This window comes from Pygoscelis adeliae, unplaced genomic scaffold (assembly GCF_000699105.1).
Source record: "Pygoscelis adeliae isolate BGI_AS28 unplaced genomic scaffold, ASM69910v1 Scaffold202, whole genome shotgun sequence".
Classification (NCBI taxonomy): Eukaryota; Metazoa; Chordata; class Aves; order Sphenisciformes; family Spheniscidae; genus Pygoscelis; species Pygoscelis adeliae.
This window is the reverse complement of record NW_008824544.1, coordinates 2,500,426-2,514,973: the sequence shown is the minus strand read 5'-3', so window position 1 is coordinate 2,514,973 and position 14,548 is coordinate 2,500,426. Positions and strand designations below refer to the sequence as shown.

General features: G+C 43.4%; 1 protein-coding gene across 1 annotated transcript in view; it reads right to left on the bottom strand.

The window, feature by feature from the left end:
* The window catches only part of CAMK1D (calcium/calmodulin-dependent protein kinase ID), a 138,871-nt gene that overhangs the window by 48,957 nt on the left and 75,366 nt on the right, over positions 1-14,548 (bottom strand). Inside the window, exon 4 of the mRNA XM_009321774.1 lies at positions 93-231. Within this exon, the coding sequence (XP_009320049.1) occupies positions 93-231 (139 nt within the window). The remainder of the gene's footprint in view (positions 1-92; positions 232-14,548) is intronic.

Here is a 14,548-nt window from a genome sequence, read left to right as displayed (position 1 = left end):
CAGGGGAGGATGGATTTTCATGCGTTAGACTCACATAATTGTGCAACTTTCATTAACACTGCCCGGAGGACCGAGTCACACTGCGGTCGTACCTTGAGGTCCCTGTGCACGATGCCCATTTGGTGCAGGTAGTAGACGGCATCCAGGACCTGCCGGATCAGGGTGCTGGCATCCTTCTCGGTGTAGAAACCTTTCTCGACGATGCGGTCGAAAAGCTCTCCACCAGACACTCTGGAAAACATGACAGGATGCAGAAGTGTGAGGATATGCTTTAACGTGCTTTCTACCTCGCTCAAGGATGGCCAAGGCCATGCACTAGCCGCCGGTAGTCCAAGCACACATCCGTCTGGAGCCCTGGGGGCTCCTCCACTGTCCCAACAAGCATTTGGTTTTGGTTTCTTCATAGTCCAAGGACTGGTCTCTGCCTCAGAGACCAGAAGAGTAGCAAGGGGCAAAGAAAAGAAGTAACAGAACTAAACCAGAAATAGTCATGCTATAATAGACAATAAAATCCATCACACATCAGACAGTGGTCAAAGACTCACTAGCACTTGCAGAGGGAAACCACAACTCCGCCCCAGCAAGAGCCAGGGGGAGCAGATACCAGCTTCCATGCTGTCCCACCCTAGCAAACTTTGTATAGGTGAATTCGGTCTGCCCTTCCTGCCGGTGCTGGCCCACTGAGGTTGTAAGGCTCCCTACTCGTATGAGCCCTTGGGGTTCACTTTTCACTCCACCGACCAGGGTTTTGCCCTGGAGGAATGGTCCCATTCCCCTTTCCCCACTGCTGAGTGGAAGGCATACAGTAGTTACTGCCAATACCTATAGAGCGTTAGTTCATTAAAGGACTCTGGGTGTCTGGCAATTTTAAATGCTCTCAGGGGTGTCCCCCCTTTTACTCATACATGGATGTTCATTTATCAGCAGCCACAAACTCTTTAGGCAGAGCATGGCCTCTGCCCAGCACTGGTAGCAGACAGTTATTGATGAGGGTGCACAGATTACCAGCGCAATTAATCACCAGAAGACACAGATGGGGAAAGGATTCCACAACTCAAAGGGGAAAGAAAATAAAACCTTGACATCCCACTATTTAATGTCTGCTATATTATGCTTTTCCTCTGCTCTGCTAGAAATAACACGTTCTGAACCCAATCTTAAATAAAGAATGGACACATTAAAACTCCCTGGAGGAGTATCTGGGGAAACAAAAGAGGAAAGAAATGTCTGAGTAATTGAAATAATAAAACTGTCAGCAGAAAACTGCCATACTAGGGTAAATAAAAGATTTCCATTTTAACAAGCAAAACCTATTAAAAAATAAAATGTATGCGATATGTTTTTTCAGCAAGTTGCACCACTTAGCATATCATAAATGGCACAGTGAAACTTTCTTTAAAAACAAACCTAATAAAGGGAAAATAATAAATTGTTACAGTCATTAAATACATATGGCTGGGAGCTTGTCATTATAAGAACACTAGGTAATTCAGCCGCAGCCACTCCAAGCAATAATCTGCTTGAATAATGCCATGAAGTCACTTCCTAGGGAAGTTTGGAGCCTGAATGGAAGAGAAGGCTACCACTAAAAATGAACACATTCAACTTTGAAACTGAAAAGCAGTCTTGGAAGAAAAAAAATAAACCGGATAATCCCCCTATTAAGTGCTAGGCAAACAGACCAAATAGCTCGTTAAAATATTGGCATTAAACTGAAACTCTGCAGTAAAGATGAAGTTCACCCAGGGTCTGAAGTCCACCCAGGAGACCCCCTGGCTGTACCAGCAGCCCTGGGGCTTGCTGCTTGCTGCCAGCAGAGAGGGACCAGAGCAGCAGTGCCAGGCTGACAGCGGGGCGAGGAAAACACCCTGGTACCGTACCGAATTGGAGAGTCCGTGACTCACGGCACAGCGGGGAAGGAGGTATGGCAGGTAGAAGTTGCACCGGCAGAAGTGCAATCACACAACAACCTGCTGTGAGATGACACCCTGAACACCACACAGAAAAACTTGAATTAAACCCCTTTCTTTCCTCGTTTCTCACAATGGGACTTGTATTCCTCATATATATGTGTGTGTATATATACATATCTATACATACACAGGGTGTTGCTCCAAGCCCCTCTCAGCCCTACACCCTTTGCCCGACCCATCGCATGCCTTGCCAAGGGGAATGGACACACCTCTGCCTCGCCGTTCACTGAAGGCAGACACAGTTTTATTGAATCTGGCTCCTATTAGCTGACTGTCTTTTTATATTTCCCCTGCAGCCCTTTTGTTTCCCATGGATTGATTGCACTGAAAATTGAGCCCACGCAGTAATTAATATGACTGAATACAGCACATTTCCCCATGAAAATGCAGTGCGTGCTGTTTTGCAATTTCATAGTTACTTTTGTTATATTCAGGAGATGGACTGCTTTAGTAGATACTGGTTTACATCATGTGCTTTCCTGCACAAGGACTCTTTCCTTCGACGTTTGCAGAGAGTATACTTCCACAAAAATTTTTTCATTAAAATGACAAAATTTCCCTCTGTGCCAGCTCACTCCCCATCCCCCTTAAGCCTCATTCTTTAATCGAAAGCTTTTCTTAGTCAAATTTAGTCCAGTGGATCTACTGTACCCAGGCTCAATCTGTTTATAATTTTCTTTCAACACACGGAAAATATTTGCAACCTCTTAAATGATGCACTGCAAACCAGGGCTTAATCCAAGGACTCAGGAGGAGCAGCTGGTAAGTTTGCAGCCACTTGCTTATTCAGTGTCAACAGCATCCCAGGTACACGCAGACAGTCGAGGGACCCGTGCTCCTATTTATTCGTGTGGTGACTCCGTGTTATGGTACATGGGATTTGCGTTACATGTTTGCACTCACCTATAGAGTATCCCTGCTCCGGGCAAGTGTCATGGCTGGGGTTCACCTCCCAGGGATGCTCTGCAACTCAGCACCCCAGGCCATGGCTACTTTCCATATGGAGCTTATGTCCATATGGCTTTTCTCCTCCAAAACGGCTAACTCAACTGTAAAGTCATTGGGAATGCTGCTCCCTGTATGCTGCCCAAGGACTGACAGAAGTCAGTGCTGTACTAGGCCAGTTTGCCTAAAGCTGGTCTCGATCCCAACCCTCTCTACCCTGCTGACACGGGACTTGGCATCCTGCTCTGAACAGACCTGGGCACTCACAAAGCACTGCTGCAATTTGTTTGTTCCAGTCTTTATTATTCTGGGATACTTTTCTTCCTTTTTAATGGCAGTACCAGTTTTGCCCCCTCTATGGCAATTTTGAGCAGTGCACAGGAGGCAGAGTTGAAACTGCAGGCAGTAAGAGCAGAATTAGGTCTTTGTCTTAAAGAAATTTAAGACAAAATTTTCTGACCAGAAAGAGAGGGTAGGAGGAATTTCTCATTAGTGGAAGAGGACTGCTCCTGTCTTGCAGCTGGCACTGGCTCATGGAGCTGGACACACTGTCCCAAACATCAGCACAAGGAACCTTTTTCCCCTGCTGATTTCGATCTTAGTTCCCCGCAAAGAAAAAGTCAAAGGAGGAGTAGCCAAGTGGAGTTACTTGAAATGTATTTAAGCCTGGGGACAGCTCAAGTGTCACGCTGAGATCCAAAGTAGCATTCGCCCTGCCCGGGGACTCAGAGCTGGGCAAAAATCAGCAAAGCAGCTGCAGCTGCATCTTCTGCATGGATGCCTGCTGGGACTACCTCTCTTGGTGCCTGCTCGGCCACTGAACAGTGGCTCTCCCCTGGTTCACCACGGGGTGTGGGGAAAGCCCAGCGCTTGGAGAAGGAGCTAAGCTGGGTGTCCACATCACGCATGGACACCCCCAGCACATGCCCTGTCTATCTCCAGGAATAATGGGAATCACTTTCAAAACAATGCCCAGAAGATTCATTTAGTTTAAAATGAAAAAAAAAAAACAACCAACCATAAATATGAATACTTTTCATTTCTACGACATCTTTTACATGTGCCTTTAGCTCATGCCACTGACTATCAACATGAGGAAGGCCAGAATAAACATTATTTCCGTTTTCTCACTGCAGGAAAGAGAGAATCAGACTTGTCCCAATGAAACAACCAGGACATACAGCAATGTCCTGTTCCACAAGCCCTACCCCACTAAGAAAGATGCATTGCCATCAAACACCATTTTGAAGAGGGGCAGTAGGACACAGCTTGACCATACGAAAAAAGAGGCATTATCTGCAGTTCCAATGGGGAGACACAGATTGCACTCTGGTTCCAGGGTTTCCTGAGATAAAACCTTATGGATCTAGTGTTTCATTACGGAGACTTCACGTACTGATCATGCAGATGATGCAAATCTTTCAGAAGATCTAGCCTGGTGCTGGAGTTTGCAATAAACTCCTACAGTCCTCTGGGCTGGGGTCAACTACAGAAAGTTTTCCCAGCTCTAATGAAGATGAAGGAGGGAACAGAGACAGATGTTAAAAACAGAATCAGTGTCCATTGCTAGATTTTTAATCTTTTTTTTTTTCTGGCTGGATTTGGGGATTTTGCCTCTTGTTTCTTCCCAATTTGGTGCTTAAATGTAGATCCAAACCTCCAGTACAGGTTGCTACACCATCTCAGTTTAGGACAGGCTTCAAAAAACTGAAAATGCCAATGGTTTTGTGTACACGGATGAGCTACTTTGTTATTTGGGCTCTGTGTGTGCACACTGTTGTCTAAACACCCTGCACAGACACTGAAAGACCTTACAATCTTCATTAGAGGCAACGTCCTAATAGTTATTAAGGCTCTGTTCAATGGTTGGTGTCAGTCCATGTCACTACACAATTTCTACATTTTTGTAATTTCTAATTTACAGATGTAACTTGGGAGAGATGAGGAGACATTTCAGCATTAGTATTACACCTTTACTTTACATTAACCCATTTCACCATCAAGTTCATCAGGAAAGAGCCAAACTGATAAATAAAAAGCAAACAGCCCCTGTTGCAGGGAAGGAGAAAGGACATGATCAACCTTTTTCTGAAGCAACCGATTCCTTTGTAGTACCATCAGGGAAGCAGAACATGCAAAGTTTCAAAGAAACACTATGATTAAAAATGAGCACCAAAAAAACCCCTCCCTTGTAATTTAAGACTCCTAAACTCATAAACAAAGAGCCAACCTCTCTGGATTTCTGATGTTTTTGCCAGCAGTGTGAAACCTGCACCCGCGTGTCGCAGGTCAATCTACCAAGTACCTGCCGGACCACCACCGCAGTGGGGCTGCCTGGCAGGCGACATCCCTACATATGTTAGCCTTCAGGTAAAAAAATACATAAATAAAAGAACAAATAAATGTTGGAATTAAAAAGATGTTAGTCACATATTGATATTAATTTAGTCATGTTACCCTTTCTTTCTCTTGCTGGTACCATATGTGTGTACAGACAAATCCTCTCATTTATTCACCCCTGCATCCCCCACTGTTATCAAGTGTACGAACCTTTCTGCTTTTTTTAGGGGCTTGAAAAATAACACCCTTTGAAATATCACTTTGACTTCTTTGCCATTTGGCAAAACATTGATGTTTTTCTTTTCTGTCTCTTTTGGAGTACAGGCTGGAATTGCTCTGGATTGTCTGCTGCTTAACGGTTTAATTGCTTTTTATCAAAAGTCTTATTGATGAACTCATCAGTGGTGGATTTACACAGAGAATCCCATCAAAGCTATTCAGAGCTTGTAGGCTTTTCCCTCCAGAAGCGCATGAAGTTCACCTGATGCTTCACTGCAGTTCAAGCCATGATCCAGCCTCCAATGGACAAATCACCAAAGCACCACCAGGCTGGCTTAGAAGAACCAGTGCAGAAAGGCAGAGACATCCCTAGGGACTCACTAACACTGTTTAAACCTGCAGATTAGGGATGCCTAACGAAAAGAGGGCTGATTTCAGAAACTTGGAGCAGGAGACATCCCAGGCCAATATGAAAAATAGGTAAAATATGAGCATTACCCTACAACTGTGAACAGCTCACTGATCAGAAGTTACACATTCGCAATTTCCTACAATATAAATCAGAAAAAGCACATAACTCAGCCCCTGGGGCACGAAGCTGGAAGCATGAGGTGAGATAAGAAAGACCAAAGGGACTGTTCCTGGGAAGTTCTGGCTCTGAGTATTAGTTTTCTTTAATGAAGGAATTCTTATTAATACAAATGTTTCCTTTTTTTTTTTTAATGGAGGGCTTTTCTGTTTGGCTTTAAACTTCCTCTGCATTGTGAAAATGCATGAGAACCAGAGAGCAAACCTGGCCACCTCGCTGTTCAAAAGGAAAGAGAAATTGGCTGCCCTCATCTCATTGTTCAAACGACGTAACACATAAGAAGAAAATGAGTAAACAGATTAATAGATTTTAGACCCAGAAAGGAACATGATGATTATTCAGTCTGACCTCTTGCAAATGTAAGTATGTGATTAAAATTCTCCTTGTGCCAATAATCTAAGGTGCTAATCAGGCAGGGACAGATATTGCTATAGAAATACTGTGTGTCCTACAGAGACTTGCCTTATTCAGTATACACCTCAGAAAACCGCACCAGCTTTCTCATTAGCAGCACATCATAAAATATTCAGCCTGAACGAGGCAAGGACTTTCCCTGTTATTGTAGCTTTAAATCACTCACCTTAAAATCTGATGGTAACATAAATATTATGTTCCAAGGCCACCAAAGAAAGGACATAGGATTAATTTTGTCTTATTTTTCCAGAATACAGGTGTGTGCATGTGGTAGAGAGGGATGGATGGGTGTTAGAATCCTCTCCTTTGACAGCACTGTTCAAAGGAATGTTGCTGTGGGATTTATTCTGGAAGGCTGATGGTTCCTCTTCAGCCCTTCATCACCAGTGCGATGGTGGCTGCACCAGAGGGCTGCCTCCCACCCTGAGGGGTTGTTTTGGAAAAGTTTGGGCAAAAATGATGTGATCATCTCTCAGAACCAAACCAAAACATTTTTTTCCCTGCATTAAAAGTTTCATATGACATTTGCTGAGCAGCTGTAGTGAGGCTGTGCTTTGAAGAACAGAATTCTGTTTCCACTGGGACAGGACCATTAAGTCTCTGGAAAGCTCAGCTCAGGGATATAATGTAGTTTGACAGTTAAAATCTTTGGAGACAACATTTTCCTTCACAGAATCCCTACTGCGGAGCTCTTTTGAGGTCCATGATTTTTTGAGATCAATGCTGTCTTGTTTTATTCAAAATTTTGTTCTGTATTCAAATATTCAACATTGTATTCAAAATTTCTCCTGGTTCCATCAGCGGTAAAAAGTGTGACAGCACTAGGAGCAAGCAAATGGCGAAGGACCTCAGGATTTTAAGTCTCTTGTGACTAAACCTTACTTACTGACAGCTTATGACAGTCTTTCAAATGCCAGCAGCCCACTTGCCTCTATGCTTGTCCCCCCAGGCAGTGGTGTGTGGAGGAGACCCAGGACCTGCCAGCTACAGCAACACTCCCCCAGTGCTGCTATCACTATTTATGAGGCACGTAGCTGTAGTAAAGCAACCTGCATTGAGAACTCCACCATGCAATCAAATCCTAAGGAATATTGTAGCCAAGTTTCACATCTCTAGCGCTCTGCTGAGGTCTACAAACACCATGATGGGCAGAAGATGAGCACATCTTTTTTCCACTCTTCTGAGCTCTTATAGTTTGATTGGCACCTCCACAGGAGCCAAGGAATCATCTAGTATTAGCAGCTTGATCACACTCAAGTGTGCTCCTTGTCATTTAAAAAAGGACCTATGGACATACACGTTGGTTATTCAGCCTGTTTTTCTTCATGGCTTTGCACTAAATTAAAAGGCAAAGCTGAAGCTCAGCAATGGTGACTTTCACCTGTGCCCACTGTGTCAAGTCAACAATTTGATGTCACCACATGTGAATCCACACTTACAATGGATTCACCACAGGTTTCACTGTGCAAAAAACCAGCATTTTAAAAAATGTCATTAAAATATGCACAGTATGCATTAAATAACTCAAAAGTTTAGTTTTAAAGAAGCAATTACTCCCTGATTCATTAATTTCCTTATGCGAGATGTCAGTAAATCAGCCCAAGCACAATCACTCTTGCTTATTGTGTGTGTGTATATATATATATTTTTATATATATGTGATTTTGTTGCCTCAACCTTTCTCACTTTGCTTCTAGAAAACAGAAAAGTAGAGCTCTGTAGACAAACCACCACACAAAATACGTTTTCCAGTGTCTGAGGGCTGGAACAATGTGTTTCCTAACTGCTGTCATATTCCTCCAGCTCTCCATAAAATAAGCGGATAGTTAAAATCTGGAGGAGATTCCTCACCTGACAGCAATTTAAAAGTAGGTCATGTTTCAGCACTAAGAGGTTGGGTTTGTTTTCCTTTTGACTTGTTTTCCAATGGAAACCAACCTCGATGTCCTGCCAGCATTAACTAGGAAGAACAGACCTAAAAATAATGAGAACCGATGTAACTGAAAACGGATACTGTAAATTATGCAATGTATAGTAAACAATTATGAAATATAAGATGAATGCAGCACTAAGAATTGTCCTAAATATCAACAAGGACCATAGAAAAGTATAGTAAAGTCACTGCTCAGCTGGAGCTTAAACAGCCCAGGTTTTCTGTGAATAACACTTAGTAGAAATTTGCTTTTGTGTGGATATTCCTTTTTCCGAGTCTGATTTCCACATGCTTTCTCACAAGTAAGTTTGCAGGCAGATGTCTTTGTGGTAACAGCTGATGTTAAGATAACATTGGGTGATACTTGTCTCAGTGCAGAAAGAGCTCTGAAGCCCCTTGTATCACCTGTATCTCACATTGGCCAGTCACGAGCAGTGTTCCCCAGGGCTCAGTTTTGGGGCCAGTTCTGTTCAATATCTTTATCAATGATCTGGACGAGGGGATCGAGTGCGCCCTCGGCAAGTTTGCAGACAACACCAAGTTGGGCGGCAGTGTTGATCTGCTCGAGGGTAGGAAGGCTCTGCAGAGGGACCTGGACAGGCTGGATCGATGGGCCAAGGCCAACTGTATGAGATTAAACAAGGCCAAGTGCCGGGTCCTGCACTTGGGCCACAACAACCCCATGCACCGCTACAGGCTTGGGGAAGAGTGGCTGGAAAGCTGCCTGGCGGAAAAGGACCTGGGGGTGCTGGTTGACAGCCAGCTGAACATGAGCCGGCTGTGTGCCCAGGCGGCCAACAAGGCCAATGGCATCCTGTCCTGTATCAGAAATAGTGTGGCCAGCAGGAGCAGGGAAGTGATCGTGCCCCCGTACTCGGCACTGGTGAGGCCACACCTCGAATACTGTGTTCAGTTTTGGGCCCCTCACTACAAGAAGGACGTTGAGGTGTTGGAGCGTGTCCAGAGAAGGGCAACGAGGCTGGTGAAAGGTCTGGAGAACAAGTCTTATGAGGATCGGCTGAGAGAACTGGGACTGTTTAGTCTGGAGAAAAGGAGGCTGAGGGGAGACCTCATCGCTCTCTACAACTACCTGAAAGGAGGTTGTAGCGAGGTGGTGTCGGTCTCTTCTCCCAAGTAACTGGCGAAAGGACGAGAGGAAATGGCCTCAAGTTGTGCCAGGGGAGGTTTAGATTGGACATGAGGAAAAATTTCTTTACTGAAAGAGTGGTTAAGCATTGGACCAGGCTGCCCAGGGAAGTGGTTGAGTACCCATCCCTGGAAGTATTTAAAAGACGTGTAGATGAGGCGCTTAGGGACATGGTTTAGTGGGCATGGTGGGGTTGGGTTGACGGTTGGACTCGATGATCTTAGAGGTCTCTTCCAACCTTAATGATTCTATGATTCTATAAATTCAACTTCTTTTTTAGCTTTTCTATAGGATGTACAATACCTACAGTCTTTGAGTTGTCCCTCTGTACTGGATGAAGTACACCAAGGAAAATTTATTTTGAACCAAAGAAAGAAGTCAGGATACGTTGTTGCAAAAATCAACTTGCCCAAGCAGTGAAACAATACATTGGGAGCTAAATATTAAAACCAAATGACTAACTTAACTCTAAATGATATAGGTATCTTGTTTTATACTGTTACAAGAACTATATATACATTTAAAAAGTCATTAATGTGCTCTTCAACTTTTGAGAAAGTGTGAAGAAACTTGCAGAGAATTGATAAAGAAAAACAAAATTCTAGTTGATTATAATGAAGTATTTCTTAAGAAATCTGCAAGTAACTAAAGTAAATACAAGGAAAAACCCATTTTATGGTACATGCACAATTTTAGGATATATAATACCTATAAAAATCAGGAAATAAATGTTGGAGTTATCAAGGACAGTTCCCTGAAATGCTTGGCCATGAAAAAGCAAGCAAAAGGTTTGGGAGAAAACTGAGTGGAAAGGAGAAAATAATTTGTTGCCCAAACATCCATGGTACACTCACACCTTCAACATTTTTGACAAAGTTCATCTCACCCAATCTTGCAAGTCTACAGAATAAGCACCCATATGAGAGCTACCACCCTCATCTTCAGCCAACAGAAGGAAGGAGGCATTTCTAGGGTGTGATGCTGCTAAGGGCACTCTTCAGGGTGTGAGGTACAGAAATGTCCGTTTCTGTGTTCATTCAGACAAATCCCACCATGATGACCTTTATGGAAAAGAGTCCTGAAGACGCTTTGGCCAAAAGTATAGTCAAACTTGGGAAAGTGCAGAGTAGAAAAACAAGCAGGACCAGACAGCTTCTCCATGAAAAGAGAGATCAAATTTACAGAGAAAAGAGATGACAGAGGAGATACGATAGCACTCTACAAAATCATGAAAAGGATGGAACATGGAAAAGGGAAATATAAGGAATTATTTCACACCATAGATGAGAAATGGGCGACCTAATGGAATTAGCAGGTGGTGGATTTAAGACAAAAGCATTTGTCATCTGAGGAGCAATCCTGGAACAGATGTATCTTTGGTATGACCCAATGAAACGGCGCTCGTGTTCTTATGTTTGTGCTCATCAAATTAATTATTGAATTATTCACTCAACTCTGGTCTGAATGTGCATACCTACGTTAAGTGAGTCTTTTGATTCACTCACTTAAAATCGAATATGACAGATTCATAGATTTTAAAGCCATTATGATAATCTAATCTGACCCCAGACAAAACAAAGACTGTACAATTTTTACCTCAGATCCATAGCTTCTGGCTGGACAAAAGACTATCGTTTAGCAGTGTAGCCAGGCTTGACTTAGAAGATACCGCTAATCCCTTGTCTGCTTTGTCCAGTGGTTACACGCGCTGACTAATTACATTGAGATTTTTTCCGATGATAATTTCTGATGTCTTGTCATTGGATCCCTTTCAACACTGTCTGCAGACTCTTTAGCCGTATTAAAGCAACCTTACTCTTTTCAGGTTTTGGTTACTTAATTTTTCTTGCTTCTATTTGACATTTCTCTCCACAAAAATTATATTTAACAGCTACTTTCACAGCCTCTGTGAAGATATAACTAGAAGCTGAGTGGATATACAGCAATGCTCATTTCCAGTTCTCCATCTGGAAACTTAAATTACTGTGTTGAGTATCTTCACTTACATCTGCATCAGTAATGATTTGGCCATTCCTGGACAGGATATGGACCAGTACTAAGTATCTGTATTTCAATAGTGAATCAAATATAATCTAAATAGAATATAGAGTCTCCAACTACAACTCTCTTCTGAATATCATTTGTTCACTCTACTACATCTCATGATATTTATCTCACAGCTGTTCAATCAAAATATCCCTGTTTTCCACAGCAGAGAGTGAATTTCTCCAATTTTGAGCAATGTACAGAGACATCAAACTGAATTCTTACAGCTCGGATGCAGTCTCAGCTAAATAAAACTTACGTGACTGTTTAGAGCAATATTATATCTTTACCCAGTAAATTTAGTTTTGACTGGAGCTGCAAGGGCACTTGTAATGTTGTTGAAAGAACCAGGAGGAACAGGAATTGAATTTGGAGACCTCAGGATCGTACGCAATCTCTTTCCTAGTCATCTCTAAAGAGGGGACAGTGGACACAGGCCATGGTGAGTGAGGATGAGTAGCATACACAAACAGATCAAAGCTGTTAAAAGCAGTTTATGGCAAACACAATGGTCTAAATCCCACTGCTCCAACCCCACTGCACACCTTGCTGTGTCCCACCTGAGACTTTCCTCTCACTTACCCTATTAATTGCAATTTTTCACATTACCCATTCTTTTCCAGCTCCGTGCAGGAAGCCTGTGAGTGGACATGATTTGTGATGCTGCTCATGCATTACTGACAGGCCAGGAACAGCACTCGCGACTAAAGCTTCATGTTTATTTGCAGATCGACAGCTGCCTTCTCCCATTAGCAACAGCTAATTTCCAAGCTGTGCCCTTTGCACAAAAGGCATGGCAGGGGCTGGGAGGACCCACTGATTTATTGTGGTTTGGCTGGACGGTGGGCAGCACAGATATTCTCTCATGGCCTCGAGGGAGGATTTATGGTATTCAAAAGAGGCATTTTCTCAAAAAAAAAAAAGAGAGAAAAAAAGGCATCTGGTCCCAATTCCTGATATCCTCCAAAAAAACCCAGAAGTCAGGCATGTGAACCACCAAAACTCATGTGATTTCTGCTCTTCAACTACCATGGGATAAGCTCCTCAAGGAGATGCTGTCCATGGCATCCCCGTGAGAGACGGGAAGAATGAGGTGCCACCAGCAGCCAGTGAAGCAACCAGGCAAAACTGGCCAGCAGAAAGGACAGCTTCCAAAAATGCTGGGAAACCACGAGTGAAACCAGCTGGGCATGGAGAGGACAGAAAGGACAATCCTGCCAACACCCTGTGCTTGCTCAGTCCATGTTGGCTGCCCAGCACTAAAATCAGATGCCACTGCCACAGATTTACTGGTTTTATTCTGTGCAACAGCTGAATTTACTGCCTTTTGAAAGAAAAAAAACACCCTCCCTGGAGGGAAAGTATTTGTTGAAAGATATAGTAGGAGCACAGTACACAAAAGAGAAAGTTTCCAGAATGTCCGACATAAAACAAATGTGCCCCGGGGCTTATTTTAATAATTCTTCAACTATTGCCTCACTGGTGGCTGATTTAGTCCAGGCCATTGAGATGTTTCTGATGGAAATCATCAATTCATCACAGAGACAACTTCCAAGAATCTAATCACGCAGATGAAAACAGACACATGTTCATGCTAATAATGAGGACTCCAGCAAAAGAGGGAAGATTTTATGTATCTCTTATTTTTAAAGATTTATTTGCTCCTGTGTCTTAACAAACCAGGCCGTCTGACTGCCAGGCATTCTGGTTTTTACTGGGACTGTCCCATGGCCTTGGGAGAGATTTTAAATATTCACTTATACATTATTGCTCCGAGGCTGCTGTCTGTTCTAACACTTTACACAGTTTTCTTGACACAGAAAATGAAAGTCTCCAGCTAATTCTTCATTAATCAACAGAAGTAGCTCCGCAGTAATTTTATTTTCAAGACAGAAGAACAAATCAATGCCAACAAGCAAATCCTTATAGTTCATGCTCAGTATTTTAGGAGTTTGTGTTACCATCACTGTATGTCTATTTCTGTAATATCTTTCAACAGGTGAATTAGTGACAAACTGTAAAAGCTGATGTTTGAAAAAACCAAAGCCATAATTGATACAACAAATAATCAAACTTAGCTGGAAAAATTGGGAAAAGCTCAACCAGATTCCCTCAGATGCAGTAATCTGTGGGAGCTACATCCACCACCAAAAGCCCAATACAGCACCGTTCAAAGACTCTTCTCTATCTCACAGCAAACACCTGGGTCATCTTCTCAAGGTCAGACCATCAGGGCGAGGATGGCAGTGGTGCTGGGGCAGGCACAGTGACGCTCCTGTCCATCCCTCATGACAACACCATAAAAATCCCCCTCCTCCCAGGAGTGGCACTCCAAAGGAAGATCCTGGGAAGCACCACCCCAAAGCAGAGTGGGCAAAGAGCGAGGACATGGTCCTCATTTCCCGCAAGTCTCCCCCCAGCCTCCAAAGCATCCAACAGGACTACCCCAAGGCCTCAAAGGAAACTTGCTGCCTCCTACTATTTGCCGTGCCCCTCACACAGTTCTTCCTTGAGCCCTACCTCCTGGGGACCATAAAGGATATAATTCCCCCATGTTTCACATTTCATACTTAAACTGCCCTATAAAATCCCATTCATGAGCAAGCCCCAAGCAACAGCAAAAATACAAGCTGTAAAACTGCACCAGCTTCAGATTACAGCCATCAAACTGCTCCTCCAGCTCAGCCTTGCTGCTCTCAGGGAGGCCCATGGCAGGAGATGACCCCAAGACCTTGCTTTCTGCCACGCACGCTGGCAACCGATGAGGTATAAGCCAGCACACATGGTTTGGGACCTTATCCTACTTCTGGGGGATGCAAAGGGTTGTGCTGATGGACATGATGCTGAACTGGTCTGAACTGCCACCGTAAGAGCTCAGTACATCCCACAGAGAATCCTCAGCATTACCGTTTAATTGCTGTCTACCTAATTTGGCCAGTATA